The 23,530-nt window shown below is 28.7% G+C and overlaps 1 protein-coding gene across 4 annotated transcripts in view; it reads left to right on the top strand.

The window, feature by feature from the left end:
• Nucleotides 1-23,530, top strand: part of LOC122505843 (5-hydroxytryptamine receptor 2A-like) — an 837,584-nt gene that overhangs the window by 235,224 nt on the left and 578,830 nt on the right. For all 4 annotated transcript variants that reach the window (XM_043617694.1, XM_043617695.1, XM_043617696.1 and 1 more), the window contains exon 3: nt 23,023-23,323. In XM_043617694.1, coding sequence (XP_043473629.1) covers nt 23,023-23,323 — 301 coding nt within the window. The remainder of the gene's footprint in view (nt 1-23,022; nt 23,324-23,530) is intronic.

Here is a 23,530-nt window from a genome sequence, read left to right as displayed (position 1 = left end):
AAATTTTGTCACAGCTAGGAATCATCGTAAATTTTGTTAAACAAAAATAATAGACAACCTGCTTAACTTTTGTCTTTATATTGCTGAAAACATCTCTAAAAGTTAAATATTCAATATTTCTGAAGTTCTTGCAATTAAAGAATATTGAATTAATTGGATAAACAAATAAATCTGAATTACATTATTTTGACGTTAAAGTCAGAGACCCTAAAAATACTTCTGAATTAAGGTTGATAGTAATTGGTATCAATTATAATTTTTTCGATTTTTTGATATTGAAAACATTTTTATACTTACATCATCGTTATAAGATAGTATTTTTTGCAAAATTATGCTAGAATGTCACATTCTAGCATAATTTTGCAAAAAATACTATTCTAGAACTAAGATGTAAATATAAGAATATTTTCAAAAAATCGAAAATTTTTAAAGTTCGCATTTTTGAATAGATAGCTTTTAAACTTTCTATAATTGAATATTACATGTCGCTCCGCACCTTGCTTTAAGAGGGGATTCTGGTCAAATCGAGGGTTTTTTCTATAGATATAATATATTTTTATTAACTAAAATTTTTTTACATATAAGGGAACATATTCAGAAGAAAATGTAAACAAAAAAAATTAATTTAAATTTAAATACATATGGGTGATTCTCCTGAAAGGGACCACTTCACGTGTCTCCACATGAGGTTCATTATTTAAATTAATTTTTCATTAATATTTTATCAAGTTTAAATTTTTTGAAAAATTTATTTATAATCTACGAAGATTTATCTATCTTTATATAATCTTCTATTGCTTATATTTAAAGTTTTTCCTATTTAAAAAACATATTTAATTTTGTCATCGAATTTTGGTTAAACAGAATGTATCTATAAGAAACTTCCTGCGTTATCTTTAAATAGCGCAGGAAGCATAGTATATTTTCAGGGAGCTCAGTGAATCTCGGGGTGCATGTAGCTTAGTGTTTAGAGCAGTCTACCGGCAATAGAAAGGTCGTGGGCTCGTATCCCACCATGCTACCGTTTTTTTCTGAGTTTCTTGATAATTTTGAAATTGTTAATTGGCTTCGAAAAATGTTTTTCAGAAAAAGCAGGTCTCTGTATTCAGGCAGCAGTGCTGTCGATACTTTAACTTATAAAGCTTAGAAAAATTGATTAGTGGTGATTATTAACTTCTTTCATCCTTTAATATAAAAAATTCTTTAAAATTAAGACCAGTGAAAACAAAAACACTATTATAACATTTTTCAATAACAATTTATTATTAAAAAAAATATTCCTAGGGTAGTGGCACCAGTGAAAGAACATTTATGGAGGTTCTATAGATAATTGATTTAATGAACAGATTTTGATATAACTTGATGTGCAGCTAGATAAAGTTAATATAAAGGCGTAGTTTAATTTTTGAGACCTCTAGGTACCTATAAAAAAAGTTATAAACATTTTTGATTTTCAACATTTAACATTGAATCTAATAGGAATTGAAAAGTTTTTCATATATATTTACATACAGCAAAGTATCAAATGAACAGATATTGATCTAAATTTTTTAAATACTAAACCGATATGCAATAATTACATATCTGTTAAAACAATTGTCAATAGGTTCCTGTGAGATTTACAATCAATCAATTTGTAAACAAAATTTACGTTTCATCTGATAATATAAACAACACTTATAACGTTTGGCAAAGTTGCATGCACCATACACATTAAATTTGAGCGCGAAATTTAAATGATAATTTTCATCACAGGTTAGAAAAAATTCGGCGTTGCCAAACGTTTTACGTTACCAAGTGAGTCAAATCATTAAATAGTTCTCACTGTTTTGACTAGTTGTGTCAAGCGATAGAACTTCCTTAAGGAAATGTATAGAGGTAATATTAAAAATATCGCAATTTCATTAACACCATCGTCTTCAGCACTAAATTCTGCATTAAAAATCACTTTACAAGAATTTTATTCGTGTAACTCTATTAACTAAAATCACCAAAATAACTATTAGAAAAGTTACATCCAAAAAGTCTGTTTTCATAAATGATACTGTCATTGCTAAACTGCTGCAGCAATAATGACCATCTGTTAACAACTAAAGTAAACTACCATAAGCAGTATAAATTATCAATACCGCACGATTTGAAAAAATTATGCAGAAATAAGAAGGAATTGGCTGCCTCACCCCGTTGGCTGCCTCGCCCCGTTCTCCTCTACTTTCGATATTTTTTATTTTTAATTAACATTCTTGAATTTCCTTTTAAACATATGCAATGAATAGCAAAATTTCTAAAGAATTTGAAGCCTATGATACAAATTTTATAAATATAACATAAAATATCAAATTTTAATAAAATATTGAAAAATGTCCATTTTACCAGTGAAAGAATGTTGACCAGTAAAAGAACAGTTTTATTTTCCAGTGAAGGAACAAATCAAATTTATAATAATACAGTGCCTAAAAATAACAAAAATTATATGAAAAACGCTACAAATATTCTGAAACAATTTTACAACTTACTATTATTAATATTTTCCTAATTACGCAAGCAGAAATATTATTTAATTGCACCTGAAACTTGTAACCTTTTTTCTGTGTACTAGTCACTATTTTTGCGCGCTACGCACGCCCCTTTTCTTTCTGCTATTAAAAATGGAAATGTTTTTACACCGAAAAGTTTCTAATATTACTCTAAAGATACACACATAGTTATTAAAAACATTTTATCTTTAAAGGATTAAATTTTATTTTAAATTTTGTGTACCTATTCCCTTTTTAAATAATATGTTGTAGTAATATAACATTATCATCTGCATAATTTAATTCACCATTGACAACTTTAAGTAAAAAATCTACAAATTCCGTTTTTTGTGGTAAAGCTCTCATATTATCTGTTAATGTGTATTTTTGAAATATTTCTATAGTTTAGGGGAGAGTCTCCAGTTGTGAGACAGTCAATTTTTTTTAACATGCAATATTAAAAAGCCGATTGGTTTATATAAAAACATTTCTTTTTATATGAGCTAACTTTTTCGTGTACGCTGAAGCGGATATATAAACTGTTTTTGATAAATACCAACACTGTGTGTGATAATCGACTAAAAAGCGTTTTTTCAATAAATGCAAAGTAATTTTTTTCCAAGTTAATTAATTGGAAAAGGTAAATGTAATGCATTTTCTTTTAGTGTTTTCCTTATATTTTGTGATGCAATATTGCATTGTTCCAATCTACGGTTGAAAATAATTTAATTTTCCTTTTTCAAAATAGCGCCAATTTCTGGGTGTGAGACACAGCATATCACCAGTTGTGAGACGGTGTCAACACCCATCTGGGCAGCATAAAAAATACGACTTTGCAGACATACTATTTAAATGTTGTTTTGATTTCTTTTTCTAGTATTTTTGGGCATGTCAAGTGGAAAAAAGTCAATTGATTCAGAAGAAATCAATTTTAATACTCTTGTTGAAGCTATTAAATTGTGTTTATTTGGTAGTCATATTTTGGCGAATAAATATTATTATTCAGTATATAATAATATATATTATTAATATATTTAATTATTTCTACTAAACATAACGTTTTATGTCAAACTTATTAAATTTTAGCAATTTTTAATGAGTGTCTCACAACTGGAGACATTTTTTTTTTTGAAAAAAGCGATGTGCTCGGAAAATGTATCGTAAAATTTTTTGAGTTCATCGAAACACTATACTTTCTTTTAATAAAAGTTGCGTATTTCTGTTACCTTTCGAACGGTGTATTTTATTTACAATTTCGTTTACCCGTTTACAATTTACGGGTCAAAAATAAAACCCGTCTCACAACTGGAGACTCTCCCCTACTATTTTTCATTGATAAATTTACTATTTCTGATTTAGTACCCCGTTCTTTAATTGGTAAAGTTTGTCGAAAATCTCCGCCTAGAATTTCAATTTTACCACCGAAAGGTTCGTTGGAATAGATAATCCATAATTTCTAAAGCATATTTTCAAGCCATTGGTGCTTCATCCTAAATAAAAACATCTATATTTTTTAAAAAGAGGCCTTCTAAAGATTGAACTTTAATGTTTAAAGATGAATCACTGTATAATGGAACGGGTAAGCCTAAAACTTTATGAACAGTTTTTCCATTAGGAAGCAGAGTCGCATCTATACCTGTAAATGCCATGTTGCAAACATTTATTCCTTTCACGGAGTAATAATAAGGAGACGCAGTTTGCAACTATCTTCGTCACTCTTGAAAGAACGATGAGAGAGATCATTATTTTGACGTGCGAGTTAGAAATTGTGGTTATGTTTTATTGTTGACAACAGCAACTATACGGGAAAATCAACATTTAAATAAGAAAAAATATTAATTAACAAACTGCAAAGAGAAGAGTAAGTACAATATATTATAATATTAATAAATTGTAATATAGGTGTGAGTAGATATTAATAAACTCGCACGTCAAAATAATGATCTCTCTCATCGTTCTTTCAAGAGTGACGAAGATAGTTGCAAACTGCACATGCGCGTTATTTTTTAAAAGTCATTACTACTCAGTGAACCAAGGCAGAAATCTGGCACCAGTTTGACTAGGGGATACGCTGGAGAGCAGTCTCCTTATTATTACTCCGTGATTCCTTTACTTCTTAACAATTGCCATAGAACAATCAAAAGAAAAATCGTTTAGGGCATCAAGTACATAATTCTGTTTATTTGGCAAATGTATGGGTAAGCGATTAACGCTATGACTCTTTTTCTCTAAAAGTTTACTTAGAATTCTCCAAACTGCGTCAACTGGACCAACATATCTATTTTCTTCATAATGATGTATTTCATTATGATTAACAGTTACCTCACCGATCGAATTTGTAATAACAATAGATGCATCATCATGCCCTTTGAGAATATATTTATATAAATATTTAACAGACTTGATACTCGAAACTATTTCTACATTAATATGGCAATTAAATATTTCTGAAAGTCTAGAGCAATACGGAACAACATTAGCATTATCAACAATAAATCCATTTGGTCGTTCATACACGGAGAGAAATCTGTTGCTATTATTGCTTGCAGAATCTTTACAAATTTTATTAGTCACTGCTGAATAGAATTTTAGCTTGAGGTTATAATAATTTATATACGAAATCATCTATTTAATGTAATGGAGAGTTCGAAGCAATAAACACAAAAAGCAGCTGCTAATTTTGCACGAAATCTTTATTATAAATATAAAGAGAACGTGCTATAAAAGTATTAGATTCTTCTTATAAGAATCGCTCGAACTCCGACTGATTTTCAGGCGGACTTTATACAACACAATCTTACTTGCGTGTACGCACATATAACTCACACACACATATATTTCTCTGGATGATTTCAAAGAACGGAACGCGTACAAAGCGGTGACGTTTGCAATAACATAACCTAACAATTTTCACATGTTGCTTATATATTCAAACACGAATAAAAATGCAATAATTTTTAAATAATATACTTACTATTAAATAAATATTATCTTTTTATAACAGCAACAAGTATTAAATACTACATATAATATATAATGTTTTACCAGACGACAAAACTGTCCAGAGAAATATATATGTGTGTGAGTTATATGTGCGTATACACAGGTAAGATTGTGTTGTATAAAGTCCGCCTGAAAATCAGTCGGAGTTCGAGCGATTCTTATAAGAAGAATCTAATACTTTTACAGCACGTTCTCTTTGTAGTTATAATAAAGATTTCGTGCAAAATTAGCTACTGTCTCTTATGCTTATTGCATTGAAAGTACTTTTACAATAAGTATATGAATCCATGCTAAAAATATAAGAGAAACGTTAAGCAATTTAAGTAATGTGCTCTTTCGAGTAATATTAGCAGCAGATTTCTCTCCGTGTACGCTTTATTATTATTTCTTCGACCACAATGAACATAGCAATTTTCTGCAATTGTAGTTTCTTCTTGGTAACATAAACATAAGATTTGACTTCTCCAAATAATTTATTATCAACAATAGGTTTAAGTAGATGTTTAACTTTTAATGCGAAAACCCTAGTTACTATATCAGGTCTATCAGCAGCAGTTTGATAGGGGAATAAATTTTCCTGTATCTCTTTCCAATTTGGATTACACGTCATTGTGATAAATAAATCCGGTCTACCTTGACGAGCAACAATAGCCATCGAATCCTGATATTGTTGCATCATATTGCGAGGTGATCCTATAAAAGTAGAAGGCAATATAAGCGTTTTTCACACATGTACATCATTTTCCAACACATGATTGTGTAAATAATCCATCAGTCCTTTATATCTTTCACTTCTCACTTGAGCTTGATTATTTGCACAAAATATTAATCTATCTTTTTCTATTTTTACAACATTTTCAACCACTCATTGTTGAAACAATCTACCTCCATATAAAAATTGATTAAATTCTTTATCTCTTACAGCAATTTTGTATTTAATGTAGGCAGACCTAAAAATAGTATGATTTCTAATTCTGTAATCACTATCACTACAAATCATATTAATATTATAACCCTTATTTCCAAGTGGATAAAATATGGGATAAATCCAATGTTCAACATTCGGATCTAAATTACTAACCAATTTTAATTCCTTTGTAGATTTATTATAAACCGTTTCATAAGATTCTGGTATTTCTCTTTCAGAGTTTGTATTAATAATTGCAGCAACTTCATAAAAACTTTAAGAATTGTATCTATTTTATCAAAGCTTTTTTCAACGTGAACAATAATTGTAACTCAGGAATTTCTTCATTATTTGTCTTGCTAATTCAGCTTCTACTTGAATTACCTCTGACATCATCATGTGAGATTTGTGTATGCATTAGAATTTCTCATAATATTTTCTATAGATTTTAAACCGTCTTTATCCAAATTTTCGTTACTTTTAAATCTGTATCTGATTGATTCCTCAGGGTCATAAATGTGTGCAGTAATTATTTATCGGACCTAGATAATTTTCAACATTCAACTCATTTTGAATTTGATGCTTTAATACTCCTTCACAATAATTTCTTTGACATCGAGTATTCTTTGTTTTTGACAAAGAACTTGTATCACTATTTTTATTTTTTAATTTAAGGTTTTAGCATATTCTATTTTGGATTCGACTTGAAGTTTTTTCTTAGTTGAAGTGTGTTTTTCACTTAATAATTTAAGTTATCAATTGTACGTTTTAATTTTTGCCTCTCACGATAATTTTTTTGAATTTCAGCCCTACTTTCTTTAAGTGTTTCTTGGGAAAGAAATGGATGTGTATGCTTCCTCTGAATAATTTTCATTATCAATTTTACGTTTTAATTTTTGCCTCTCACGATAACTTGTTTGAATATCAGCCTTACTTTGTTTAAGTGTTGTTGATGCAATATTTTCTTCATTTATTTCATTTATTATTCTCGAGAAAGAAATTTCTTTCTTAATAGAGTTTTTAGAAAAGTTTGATTCTCCATACTGAAGTTGAATATCTTTTTCATTTAAAAGGCAATTTCAGTCATACACAACTATGCAAGATCTACTATTAGAAAGTTGTACAGAGGGAAATTTACATAAACTATTGTTTTCGAACATTAACATTAAATGATTTCTAATACTACAATAATAGTAATTGACAGAGTGGGGCAGAATATTAAAAAACAACGATGTTGCAAATGCTATTGCATATACTCCATAAGAAAGACTGTATTCTGGTTGTTGATCAACAGTTGTGAAAACTACTGGTGGTTCAAAAGGATATAATCTAATTAAATAATCTCTTTGATCATGATTTAAACATTTTTTATTAAGACTATCAAAAATTTAAAGGCTTATTCCATCATAATAAGTACAAATCTAATGACCAGATTTATAAGATCCACTAAAAAGTATTTGAATGTGCTGCTTACTTTTATCGATTGGAACTATCAAATCAATTGTTTGTAAACACAAAGAATTTTTCATATTATAAAAAAATTTGATTGTATTCCCAATAGCTTTTGAAATCCATACATATGATCATTATTTAGCGTTGCTCCTTCAGTGACAACAGTACTTAAATCATGAATAGTCGAATTAACAGTTTCTCCTTTGTTAGACATTGTTCTTTTATTTTATAAAATTTACTTATATCAAGGAATTATAATTTTAAAAATAGTAATATTACATTAGAATTTTAATATCAAGTTTTATACATTTAATTATAAATTTTGTAATTTCCTTTTATCCAATGTTACCAAATTTTGCCTCTTATAAAAAATAACAACAAATTTACAATTCTCTCCTTATTCAAAACTTTCAAATTTTTCCTTCTATCAAATATAATCAATGTCCAATTTTGTCTTTTATCCAATTTAACTAATTTCCAACTTTGTCTCTTATCCAATATTTAACCAATTTACAATTTTTCCTTTTCTCCAATTTAACCAACTTCAGCTTTGTTTTTATCCAATATAAATAATTTACAATTTTTCCTTTTATCCAATTTAACCAATTTCCAGCTTTGTTTATATTTAATATAACCAATTTTAAATTTTGCCTTTTATCCAATTTAACCGATTTCCAGCCGATTTCCTTTTATAGTAGATAAAAATCTACTATAACCAATTACCAATTTTTCCTTTTATCCAATTTAACCAATTTCCAGCTTTGTTTTTATTCAATAGAACCAATTTCCAATTTTGCCTTTTATTCAATATAACCAATTTCCAGCTTTGTTTTTATACAATAGAACCAATTTCAAATTTTGCCTTTTATCCAATATAACCAATTTCCAGCTTTGTTTTTATCCAATAGAACCAATTTCCAATTTTGCCTTTTATATAATATAACCAATTTCTAATTTTGCCTTTAATCCAATTACAGACGATTTCCAAATTATAACAAAATTTTAAATTTATTAATAAACATAAAAAAATTATAACAAATTTTTTAACTTTATTAATAATTAACATCAAAAACAAAACACAACTCAATTTATTATTTAATGATTGAAAAAATTCAGAAAACAGTATCTTAATGTAATTCTATTATTATTTACTATTTACTTATTATCACTAATTATATTCACTAATACTTACTATTCACTAAATCACTATTTACTAATTTACAAAGTATTCACTAATAATTCACTTATTTCACTTTATATTCACTCACTTATAGGAAGTGAATTTACCAGTGAATTATAAAGATTTTTTAATTTAATTTTCGTTGAAGACACGTAGAACGTGTCCCAAGGAAAATAATCTACGATACGATTTTTAAATTAAAAAAAAATATTCGTTTTTATACTTAGGTGGTAGGCCCTAAGCGTGAGTGTCCTTTTCGCACTAGTAGATTGATTCTGAGGCCAATATATATTATATATATATTAGACCTGTATTAGACCCTACGAAGGATTACCACAAACAATACGAACCCTTGAACAATAGCCTTTGTAAATGAGGGACCCAGGTAATAATATTTTGTTTCTTCCTTCATAGCAAGGAAAACTATAGATAAAAGTCAATATATATATATATATATATATATATATATATATATATATACTTTTATAATTGAAACACAAAAGGTAACGTCTGGGTAACGGCGCCAGTATCACCGGCTCTGGTTTCTCTCTTTCTCTAAAGGCAATATAAATAAGAATGTCTCTCTTTACCTAATTTGCATATCTACTCGTTTCATATTAAGGATTATATTCACTAATACTTACTATTCACAAAATCACTATTTACTAATTCACGAAATATTGAAAAATTTTTAAAAAAATTAATTGTGTATATGTGTATTGTGTAATTAATTGTATATATTTTTTGCTGGTTATTTGTTGCAGCATGTCGAACTACTGTGACACTTCGAATTACAAAGTAGCCCTTTTTTTCTGCATAAGCATCTTTTTGTTTTGCAGGATGTCTGACAGTGGCAATTTAGTGGTAGAAAGTCCTACTTTAGGATCAAAGCCAAACATAGCCTTGTAAGGTGATTGTTTAATACCAGAATTCAAAGACCTGTTCTTCATAAATTGAATAAATTTTAAACCTGCGGACCATTTAGTGGTTATATTTTCTCTTATCCAAACAGCGAGCATATTTTCTATATCCTGGTTTGCTCTTTCCACAGACCCTTGACTCTGGCTACGTCTAGGTTTTCCATGAACTATTTTTAGTTCTGGCCACATTGATGCCAATTCAGTTATAATACGGTTAACAAACTCTCGACCATTGTCGGATTGAAGAATAACAGGAGCGCCGAATGTCAGGAAAATGTCCAAAAGTTGATAAGCAATCTGTTGCTTCATTCATTTGTCAGGTTCATAACCCACCAAAACATTAAAAAATTATTTTCAGAAATAACTTGCATATTGAATCTATTTTTTTTATTATAAACTATATTCCGAAGAAATAAGGAACGAAAAAATATTTTTTTATAGTGCTAAAAGTTATAATTTGTGAAATATCGTAATAAATAATTAATTTGTTCTTTTACTGGTGTCAATTCTTCCTCTGGTGCAACTACCCTACCGAGTTTTTTTACAAAATAATTAATTTAAAAGTTATAATTAATTATTCTTAACCTCTAGAACACATGATAATAAAATGTTCCTGGAGGTCTTATTTCTGAAAATTAATTTTGAGCAACTTATATTTTTATCCTTAAACATTTTCTAAACATATTTATGAAATAAAAGTAACAAAAAAAGAATAATTTGATTTTTTGGAAATTCAACCAAAAAAGGGTAGGGGAGAGTGGGGCAAAGGCGCTAGGTTTACATTTATTGATGTATATTTTTTAAATTAAGCAATTAATTTATGCGGTCTTTGTTTTTCATTATTCTAAAACTAATCAACAAGAAATTTTAATAGTTGTTATTTAGTATATTATAATTATAAATACATTATTTAATGAAATTTAAAAACAATGCAAGAAATGCCTTCGCCCCACACGCTGGGGCAGCGACGTTTTCGACTATATTTATAAAAGAAAGCATTTATAAGCCTTAAAAAAATTAACAAGTGATATTTATTAGTATAATATTTACGAAACATAAGGTTAACAACATATTATTAAAAGAATTAAACTATTTAAATCAAAAATAAAAACTTTTAGTGATTTTAACTTGATATTGTGAATTAATACATAGAAAATGCGCATATTCAATTGTTTTTAACCAAATTTAACCAAATTTTTAATACCAATTGGAATAGACAGAAAATAAAGGAGATATTTTAAAAAACGTCTTTGCCCCGCATAGCGCCTTTGCCCCACTCTCACCTACCTTTCAGAAGAATCACCCATATATATATATATATATATATATATATATATATGTTACGGTTAATGTGCGAAGTTGGTGAATGTGCACATTGACCGGTGAATGTGTACATTACCCGAATTGGGCGTTAGTTGGATGGTGAATGTGAGAATAACATACGAATTTTGTGTTTCTACGCCCTTTAACCGGTGAATGTACAAATTTACCAAATCGTTTTGGTCAAAGTGAAAAAATAGTATACCCCGAACAAATGGTAGGGTAGTGCAGGTATAATCGGACAGTACCAGTGGTTGGACACTTTCATGTTTTTTGTCAAATAATTGATAATTACTTTAAAGTAATATACTGGACGAATGTATGAAGTATGTATTTGATGAAAATAGTGTTATTTTACAAAATAAATAAACAAGAAATATTTTATTCATTATTTTAAAAATTATCTTGTGTAGAAATTTAACCATGGCCCTAATCGGGGCCAGATCTTTTGATCATTCTGTAGGCCATAACATGGTAATTTCTACACGGGATGCTGTCCGAATGTAGATGCAACCATTTTCGAGTAGCGCAATGAGTAGGAAAAATTTTGTTGATAATTAATCGTAAGTATTAAAAATTACAATTACAAAATTATCTTTTTTTACTGTATAAATCCAAAATATCTGACAGATGTCACTGCAGAAAGCAAACTAGAATAATAACTGACGTTGAAAATATAAACATTCAACAGTTACAAATAATAATTCCTTACATTATCATATTTTAGAATAATTATAATTACTGAACAAATTACTTGCTTTCAATTTCTACATTAACCAACTAACGTTGGTTAATGTGTACAATTACCAATTTACTTGGGAAATGTACATAATTTCTTCTGTGAATGATAGATTATTCACATTTACCAAAAAGCCCGGTAAATGTGCACATTCGCCGGTTAATGTGCACATTCACCAGACTTCGCACTTTAACCGTAACATATCGACCACGAAAGGGTTATGTATTAAATTATATTATTAAAAACAGACTTTTCAAGTATTAAATCATTCGTAAAAATGGTCAGTGTCAACGTGAGTGTTAAGTTTTTGTCAATAGATCATTAATATGGGGGTTATTTATTAGTTCTAAATTCTATAATTTATTAAAAAAAATTAGAATGTAAGCGTTTACAAATAGGCACTTTAACATTTTTTCATAAAAACACAATATTTTACTATATTTTGACAATAGAACTTCATTTAAAGTTATATTTGCTTTGAAAATTAATAAAGATAATGGTTTCTCTGGCAACGTTGCAGTATATTTTTTTACATTCGTCATACATTTAGATACTCGATTGTAAATAAATAGAAACTATACTTTCTATTTATATTATTATTCGTGAGAGCAATTATTACAAAATGCAAGACTCAATTTACTGTAAACAAAATAATATTACAATTTACGAGACATTTTATTAATAACTAGTCGGTACATTTCGATTAAAAAGAATTTAAATTAAATAATAAAATTAATTATCAACACTGTCCAAAATGGACCGGGCATTGTCGACATTTCCCGAAAAAACTGCATAATAATATAAATTACTAGCTGTCGTACCCGTCTTCGACGGGTTTTAGTTTCTACCAATACATTTAACAGTGTGTCTACCAATTTGGAAAATAAGGAAATAGCTCAGGAATTTAATTTGACCGGAAAAAAATAATAATTAGTTAGGTACCATTATAGCTATTTCAGTAGGAAAATATTACTATTTGAATCAGTGATTGACTTTTTATTATCAAATTAGTTATTTTAACCAATTCAAATGCAGAGAACAATATTTGTCAATTTGTAGTACTTTAATTAATGCATTAAAAATTTATCAAATTTCCCACCCAGTTTTTGGAGTTATAGTAGAGTCTAATTGGAACTAATTGTATCGCAAAGGTTACGACTGCTAAAACCTAACATAAGACCTATATTTTAGACTGAAAGTAGGGCTTAAATTTTGACCCGGGTCTGTTTTCATAAATATTATACATCAATAAAAATTAAAGTAAAAAGCAATTTTTTAAAAGCGAATTAATATAATGAAACTTTTTCTTAATTTGATTGGAAAATTCCCAGCTTTTTCCAGTTTTCCCCGTTTGGTAGTTACCCTGTTAAATGTATTAGTAGAAACAAAAAACTGTCGTAGACGGGTACGACAGCTAGTAATATAATCTATATTTTATATGAACTTAAGAAAGAGTATTTTCATAAAAATAAGTAAATTTTTATAGCCATTTGTAGATTTATTTATGGATAAAATCAAGTAAATTTAAATTTAACAAAAAAAAGATAAACCGTGAAAAAGGACAAAGCAGGAAATTTTGTTAAATAAAATAGACACCGTGTTAACTTTTGTCTTTACATTGCTCAAAACATCTCTAAAAGTTAAATCTAGAGTTAAAATAAAAAAAACGTTTTAACATATAAGTTTTTGCCTAGTGGCATATAATATGCTTGTATTGTATCAGAGGTGACTTACAATTTCTTGACATCCTGCAATATCATTTTAATCATAAAAAATTTGCATTTTCAATATTTCTGAAATTCTTGAAAATATTAGATTAATTTGATAAATAATTCTCAATTACACTATTTTTACGTCAAAATAATAATCAGAGACTCCAAAAATACTACTGAATTAAACTTCATAGTAATTAGTATCGATTTTTTGATATTGAAAATATTTTTATATTTACTTATAGGATAGTATTTTTTGCAAAATTATGCTAAAATCTGACTAAATAACATATAATATTGAATTTTAGAAAGTTTAAAAGCTATCCATTAAAAATGTGAAATTTGGAAATTTTCCATTTTTTGAAGTTTTTGAAAATATTTTTATATTTACATCTTAGTTATAGGACAGTATTTTTTGCAAAATTATTCTAAAATGTGACTGAATAACATGTAATACTCAAATATAGAAAGATTAAAAGCAATCCATGAAAAATGTAAAATTTTGAAATTTTTGATTTTTTGAAAACATTTGTATACTTACATATTAGTTATAGGACTTTATTTTTTGCAAAATTATGCTAAAATGTGACTAAATAACATGTGATACTCAAGTATAGAAACTTTAAAAGCAATCCATGAAAAAATTAAAAATTTTGAAATTTTCGATTTTTTGAATTTTTTGAAGAAATTGAATATCTTCCGTTCTAATTAATATTTTTTAAATCTGTAAATTTATAAACCTTCCTTGGGTCAATACCTAATAACCTACCAAGTTGGACTTAAATCGATTTACATGTTTTTGTGTGATTGGGGTACAAAGTTTTTGTGACAGACATACGTACATACATACATACGTACATACATTAAATTTTTTAAGAATATTTTTGGAATCCCTGATGTCCATAATAACTAATCATGTTAACATTTTGAAGTTTTAAGCAATGTACAGACAGACATCTGATTTTATTAATAAGGATTTCGGACATTGATCGACATTGACGGTCATTGTCGACAATGCAATGCCCGGGCATTGTCGCAGACATTGCCCGAATTTAATTTAAGAATGTAAATATGAAATAGTATATTTAGCAACAAGGTACGTAAAGGCAGCCATTAAGTCCCGTGTTACTTACGATATTTTTTATTCCAAAGGCACAAAAGTGTCGATTTCAGATAGCAGACGACAGAGAGTAAAAGTCATTCACTTGTTCAACTTCAAGAAGACTAGAGACAGGAGGGCTAACTGCAGTAGTGGAGGTAGGACAAAAATAGGAAGGTAACCTAGGTATAGGTATAGGTATAACCTTCCTACCTCCACTACTGCAGTTAGCCCTCCTGTCACTAGTCTTCTTGAAGTCGAACAAGTGAATGACTTTTACTCTCTGTCGTCTGCTATCTGAAATCGACACTTTTGTGCCTTTAGAATAAAAAATATCGTAAGTAACACGGGTTACTTACGATAGGCGTGGTTAAATTGCGCCAAATATCGTGTTTTGATTCTGCACTTTCACGCACACACGCGTTTCACGTATTTAAATATATAACGTAAGCGTGTCCGAATGTGCAGAATCACAAAAGTATATTTGGCGCAATCGAGTTCCGCCTTTACAACCACACTAATACTGACTCACTGTATTTCGTGAGAAAACAGCCGAGTTAGCCCTCCTGTCTCTAGTCTTCTTGTTCGACTTTTATGAAAATGGCGGCCTTTTTTTCCCATAGGCAAAAATAACAAATGCACAGTGGGCCAGGATCGTCGAATTTTGGCCAAAAATACAATTTTTCAACTTTCAAATATGCACAAAAGAATTTATCCACAGTATTTAATAGTAAATGAGGAATTTATTGCATAAAGGATTTGTTAAATAATAAAAAATTGAGTCTTCTAGAACTATTTAAAGTTTAACATTTAAGATAAAATAATAAAATGTTTTTGATTGAAATACTTAGGGGAGAGTGGTCCTAAGTTGGCCGTGGGCCTAAGTTGGCCACCCTGCATTTCTCAGAGATGGTATACTGGACGAATCTATAATTTTGTGGTATGATATATTGATAAACCATGATATAATTTATGGACCTAATTATAATCTAAGATTCTTCTACGCATTGTGAGGACAATAATATTGTTTTTGACCAAAAAAATTTGATTTTTCTTGTTTTTTCGAGAGCAGCTACAAGAGATAAATAATTAAAAATTTCTAAATAAGTGTGTGCGCTAGTTCCTTTATTTAATGTTGTAATAAGAGGTTCTGTTGATTTTTTAAATAAATTTTTTTTATTAGCGTAATAATTTGAAACTTGTAAAAATCTACAGTGGTCCTAAGTTGGCCACCTATTGTTTTTGTTTGTTTTTATTTATGTTTTATTTCTTTTTTGTGTTTTTTATCACGAGAAAGACCGTAAAAGTGTAACGTAGGAATTAAACAAAGACAAAAAACAAAAAAAAATGGTTTAAAAAACATTAGAAAAAATGAAGTACAAAAACGACTGTCTCTACAGCCATCCACCACTGTAAATAAATGAAATAAAATATTGCTTCATTTTCTAAACAAAAATAGTTAAATAATGCGTTTTTATTCTCCTAAATGTATCAAATTTGTAAAATTTCTGCGTAATTGAAAAGAATATGCATTTCTTCCTTATACTCAAGCGAAAAAAAGTGGTGGCCAACTTAGGACCAGGGGGTGGCCAACTTAGGACCGCTATTTCTGAAATGTCCAAAATGCAGCTTTTCACGATTTATTGTATTAAGACTGCAAAAGTCATTCTATAACGTTCTAAATACCACAAAATTATAGCAAAACGATCTCTGAACACTAATACATACTTGCCGAAGTGATTAAATTTCATTTTGTTACTATTTTCGACCAATTTGCTTAGGCGGCCAACTTAGGACCACTCTCCCCTAATATATTTAGAAATAAATTAATTATTTTTGTATAAGTACTTATTTTTTCTCATCAACAGATATATTAAAGTAAAAAAACCAATAGTTACTTAAAAAAATAAAATTTATTAAAATGTAGCTCCATTGAAGTTAACAAATAATAGTGGATTTTTCAATAGAGTGCCGACTTTCAGTTAGTCGAGCTCCTCCGAGCCGCATAATATTTGGAAAAACAAGTTATAGAACGATTACTTAGCATGTCTACTTTGACGCCAATATGTACCATTTTGCGCCTTTTCATATTTTTTTAACATAACAAGAATATTGCAATAAATATATGCAATAAATATATAAAGACAATTTTCAAAATTAATCAATTATAATGAACAGTGGTATTTAACGGTTTTTTGTGTCGCTCATTACAAATCTGATGTTAGATTTCAAAAATTCAAAATGGCGGATCGAATATGGCGGACATAAAAATTTTAAAATCAATCAATTTGTATTAAACATAGGTATCTATGGGTTTTTTTGGGTCGCTGATTACAAATCTGATGTCAGATTTCAAAAAATCAAAATGGCGGTCATAAAAAATTTTAAATTAATCAATTTTAATGAGACATAGATATGTAGAGGTTTTTCGGGTTGCTGATTACGAATCTGTTGTCAGATTTTGAAAATGTAAAAATGAGCACTGTGTTTCTGAAATCACATTTAGATATGAAATGGAGTGTTTACCTGATCCATTGAAATAAAAGCAGATTCTCCAATAGAACTACATGCGCACCTGACATACCCACGCGAGAAACTATATACCTACAGTGCCGCTCAATAACTTTTGCCCACCCTACAGCGATTGAGAGCTGTACAAAAAGTTTTGTATTTTGTTTATTATTAAAGATAAAAAGTTCAAAAAGGTCTCTTTTTAAAGCTCTTTTCCTGAGCTTTAACACTGTATAAAATAAAAATTAAAAAAATTAATTTGTTAATGTTTAAAAAATGTTATTGCAACATAAAATTTTTCGTTTTTTTTTGTTTTTTTTAAAGTGATACAGTTTGTTAGGAAATGGTCGCATTTTAATCCCACATATATTTTCTGAAAGCTAGTTTTATCACCTTTAAAATGCATTTTTTAAAAATTTTATACGATAATTTTTAAGAAAAATATGATTTTTTGTTTAAAAAAATAGCCATTTTTTTCAATTGCTGATAACTCAAAAACGGTTACTTTAGGGAAAAAAATTTTTAAGAACATAAATTGTTTCTTTTTATGTGCAGAATTAAAAAAAAAATATGAAAAATTTTTTTTTCAAAAAAATTTTTTTGACTTTTTTCAAAAAAAAATTTTTTTTTTCATTTTTTATATTTTTTAGTTTTAATTGTAGAAACTCGCTTTTTACACTCATTACAACAAGCAAGAAAATTTTTCATCGTATTTAATTAATTTTTCTCAATAATTTTAACTCACCAATCATTTAAATAACTTTTGATATAATACTTATTTATTATATTGTTTGTAAACGGATTAAAGGTTCTTAATTACTTCGACGATTGTCATCATAATGTCAGTCTTGTGACAATTGTCATAAATATCGGAAGTCTTTCTCTATATATTTGAAAATACGCGAAATTTATTATTTAAATTTATTAACATTATATGTTCTGATTAATCAGCAAAATGAAATCTCGAAATTTAACTACTGATGAGCGCATAGCAATAATAACGCATCACAAAGATGGAAAAAGTAATCGACAGATTTCAAAATTAATTAACATCTCGAGACGTACTGTCGATTACAATGTTAATAAATTTTTAAAATATAATAATATAATAAATAAGTATTATAACAAAAGTTATTTAAATGATTGGTGAGTTAAAATTATTGAAAAAAATTAAATAAATACGATGAAAAATTTTCTTGCTTGTTGTAATGAGTGTAAAAAGCGAGTTTCTACAATTAAAACTAAAAAATATAAAAAATGAAAAAAAAAATTTTTTTTCAAAAAAATTCAAAAAAATTTTTTTGAAAAAAAAATTTTTAATATTTTTTTTCTAATTCTGCACATAAAAAGGAATAATTTATGTTCTTAAAAATTTTTTCCTAAAGTAACCGTTTTTGAGTTATCAACAATTGAAAAAAATGGCTATTTTTTTAAACAAAAAATCATATTTTTCTTAAAAATTATCGTATAAAATTTTTAAAAAATGCATTTTAAAGGTGATAAAACTAGCTTTCAGAAAATATATGTGGGATTAAAATGCGACCATTTCCTAACAAACTGTATCACTTTAAAAAAAACAAAAAAAAACGAAAAATTTTATGTTGCAATAACATTTTTTAAACACTAACAAATTAATTTTTTTAATTTTTATTTTATACACTGTTAAAGCTCAGGAAAAGAGCTTTAAAAATAGACCTTTTTAAGCTTTTTATCTTTAATAATAAATAAAATACAAAACTTTTTGTACAGCTCTCAATCGCTGTAGGGTGGGCAAAAGTTATTGAGCGGTACTGTATAAGTAAACATCAGGTGTCAAAAAAAACAAAAAAACTAAAAAAATTTTAAAATCTAAAAAAATACATAATGGGATTTTTACCTGTAACCTCCTCGTTTTAGATCCTGGAAACTACAGTACGTTTTATTTTTGTAGGCTAATAACAAGAAAATTTTTTTTATTTTCTGAATTTTATAGACACTAGTTTTGTAATCACCAAACTTAAAAACTCCCAAGCAACAAATTGTAGGCGAATCTTATCCAATCTAAAATCCACTTGAATTCTTACATCAGATTCGTAATCAGCGACCTAAAAAAACCCTAGATACAAAGTTTCATAAGAATCGATTAATTTTAAAAATTGTATGTCCGCCATTTTGGATCCGCTATTTTTAATTTTTGAAATCTGACATCAGATTCGTAATCAGCGACCCAGAAAACCCATAGATACCTATGTTTAATTCAAATTTATTCCCTCACAGCACGGGATATCCCGCGATTATCCCATTTCCATCCCGTGATATCCCTAGGATATCTCAGGGAGATCCCATGAGATATCTCACGGGACGGAAATTTGGATATCTCAAAGACATATGCTGGATATCCCTGGGAGGTTCCTGGGATATCCACGGGATATGCAAAGTTTTCTTTCGTGGGTCATCCCGTGTGGGATATCCCGCGTGGGATAACCCGCGTGGGATATGTCAGTGCATGCGCAGGAAACGAAATGCAATCGTTCCAAGTGTCAAAGAGTGTGTGTCAAAGAGCTGTGAAATTATATTTAACGCATTTAAATTAGAAAAAGTTTGTTTAAATATTTGTTGCATTAAATTAACGAAAGTGGAAAATAAATATATTTATAAACTCAGTTTAAAGTGTACGATTTTTTAGTTACTTTTTTTGGCAGATAATATATTAAATTAATCAAATATTTATTCTAACTACATTCTAAACAAATAATGCATGAGTTACTAGATTAATTACTAAAAATCCAGTATATTTTTCCCTTTAAACAAGAAGAAATAAAATTTTATATGTATGTACTCATATAATCTTACACGCGCATGCGTCAACCTTTCCAGCTGTTGAGTGTCATGGCGACCATGGCGTCGCGTCATTAGATCAGAAGCGTGTGTTTTGCAGTGTGTGATTATAAGTGTTGCTGTTTAATATGTTTAACTTTCACATTTTTTTAGTTTCTTGTAAATATCTTTAACCAATAAATATTTATCAGTAATAGTTAAAATGAATTGACCAAAATTAGTTTAAACCCACACACAATAAATGTTCAGCGTTAAAAAGATATTTTATTAAATTCAACTAATGTTTATTAAATCACAAAAAAATAACTTTGATATTAGTCAAATAATCTTTTATTTTTAAAATAATTTTTTTATCATTCTGGTTATAATTTAATAATGGTTTTTAACTCTTTAAAGCTCTAATTATTTTTCAACATATTACTATTTCTCACGTGGCATATCCCGTGTGGAAAATATTTGGATATCCCGCGCGAGTATCCCATGGGATGGAAATTTGGATATCCCAGGGATATCTCTGAGATGTCACAAATATCCCAGGGATCTCCCTGGGATATCTCAATATCCCGCGGGATATCTCTAGGATATCCTTTTGCTCAGAGGGCACGGTGCTTTTTAAACCGATTTAACTGAAAGGTTCTGGCACCTGAAATTTTCTTCTTGATTTCGATTCTAGATCACAAGTACATCATTTTCCAACAAAAACGAAAATCTTCTGTGGAGCCGTTTTTAAGAAAAGTTGATTTAAAAATTCAAAATAACGAAAATTCAGATACACATTTAAGAAAGAATATCATCAGAAAAAACTTGTATATATTAAAAAGCAATTTTTATATGATTACCAATGTCCTATACCTATAAAATTATAATAGTTTACGTCAGAGACGAAGAAAACTAACCTTTTGCTTTCAGTTTTTCTTTATTAAAAACTAGTTAAAATGAAACAACTTGCTTTAAGAATTTTATTTTCGCACAGTTTTTAATAATAATGAAATATAACATTTTATAATCTAGGAAAATGTTACAATACAGTTATATATTATGTAACATATTATGTAATTTATAATTATGTAAACATTTATAAATATAACATAATATAAAATATAACACAACCCCAAAAAAAGTATCCTGCGCAAAAGATCATAGTACGATAACCCCATGTATTTTGGTAGGCTGAACACGAATCCGAAGTCTGATTTGCTCCTTCATGTCAAGATTTTTTTCTAACACCAAAAAACATGTCAGATTTTATGTAATAATTTTGGTAACATACAAATTTTTTAAAATTGATTAGATTCGTTTCAAACTTGTTTGTCGGCGTTTTTTAAGGTCGCTGATTACGCATCTGGTGTCAGATTTTAAAAATGCAAAATGTCAGATCCAATATGGCAGACAAATTTTTTAATTTTTTTGGATTATCACTTTACTTGGAATCTAGGGGTTTTCGGGGTCGCTGATTTCAAATTTGTAGTCAGAATTTCAAAATCTAATATGGCGGTCATTTTTTCGAAAATTGTTTTATTATGATTTAAAATGGGTAAAATGTACAGTTTTTATCTACAGTAGTTACGGTACATCCGAAAAAACTCAAAAAATGTTGCTCAGGAGTTTTTTAAGTCCCTGATTACGAATCAGAATTTTAGAATTCAAAATGCAGGATCCAATATGACAAGCAAGTTCTTAAAAAATCTATCGAATTTACACGAAACCTGTTACTCAGGGGTTTTAGTGATTTCATATAATGATTCTGAAGTCAGGATTTCAGAATTCCAAATTGCAAATCCAATATTGCAAACAAGTTTTTAAAAAATCTTTCGAATTCACACGAAGCCTGTTACTGTGTGTTTTTTTGGGGTTCTTAATGACTTGTTTGCAATATTGGTCCCTAATATCCGCAATTTGAAACCCCCAATTATCACGTTTCGTGTGAATTCGGGAAATTTTTCAAGAACTTGTTCGTCATATTGAATTTACCATTTTGAATTCTTAAATGCTGATTTCTGATTTGTAATCAGCGTCTCCGAAAACCCCTAGATACCAAGAAAAGTAAAAATCCAAAAAATTTTAAAAACTTGTCAGCCATATTGGATCCAGCATTTTTCATTTTTAAAATCTGAATTAGTAACCATAAAAAATTACTTTTTTTAATATCTACAAGTTTTTTCTGATGATATTCTTTCTCAAATATATATTTCTTGAAGAAAAGCTGACTTTTCGTTGTTTTGAATGTTTAAATCAACTTTTCTTAAAAACGGCTCCACAGAAGATTTTCGTTTTTGTTGGAAAATGATGTACTTGTGATCTAGAATCGAAATCAGGAAGAAAATTCCAGGTGCCAGAACCTTTCAGTTAAATCGGTTTAAAAAGCACCGTGAGGGTTCATTTTAAAATTTTGTGTCCGCCATATTGGATCCGCTATTTTGAATTTTTGAAATCTGACTTCAGATTCGTAATCAGCGACCCAAGAAACCTTTAGATATTTATGCTTTATTAAAATTGATTCATATAAAAAAATTATGTCCGCCATATTGGATCCGCCTTTTTGAATTTTTGAAATCTAACTTCAGATTCGTAATCAGCGACCCCAAAAACTGTAGGTAGCATACTTGTCATTCGTAAATATCTTGTTTTTTTTAATAATGATTTTTGGACAAAAATCGACGATCCTGGCCCACTGTGACATAGGACCAGCTGTTTTTTGCCCATGGGAAAAAAGGTCGCCATTTTAATTCAAGTGAACAAATGAATGGCTTTTAGTTCCTGTCGCCTGCTATCTTAAAGCAGGCGCTCGTTGTAATGAAATCCCTAATAAACAGGGAATAATGGCCAACAACATTTTTCTTTTCCAGAAGTGTGATTTCGTTGTCAATCGTCCCTATGCTGTGATAAGTTCGTGCGTGTCGTTTTGGATACCGGGACTAGTGATGATTGTGATGTATTGTAAAATCTATAAAGAAGCAGTGCGCCAAAGAAAAGCTTTGAGTCGAACATCGAGTAATATCGTTTTGAATAGTGTCCATCATCACAGATCGTCAACCAGGCATCATCATCATCATCAACAATTATTACTTCAAGCAGCTGCCGAGACTGGAGAATTAGCACTTCATACTGTGCACTTCAAAACATCAACAGAGCTTCACCTTATTAACGGTAAGTAAAATTCTCAAACTCACGGCTTCACTTCTTTAGACAAACATTTACCTTTAAGGAAACAATGTTGAGATCCTCGTTAAAAAAATTACACAATTTGTTAAATTACATAAACTTCATTTGTGTATCTGCCTTTTTGTTTTATAACTTAAAATTTTGTTCAACGTTGTTAAACAGACAAGACGGAAGTGAGTTTGGGTTCGAAGA

The sequence above is a fragment of the Leptopilina heterotoma genome, unplaced genomic scaffold (genome assembly GCF_015476425.1).
Source record: "Leptopilina heterotoma isolate Lh14 unplaced genomic scaffold, ASM1547642v1 Lhet_377, whole genome shotgun sequence".
In the NCBI taxonomy this organism is placed as follows: domain Eukaryota; kingdom Metazoa; phylum Arthropoda; class Insecta; order Hymenoptera; family Figitidae; genus Leptopilina; species Leptopilina heterotoma.
Note: the sequence above shows the minus strand (reverse complement) of the source record. Positions and strands in the feature narration are given on the sequence as shown.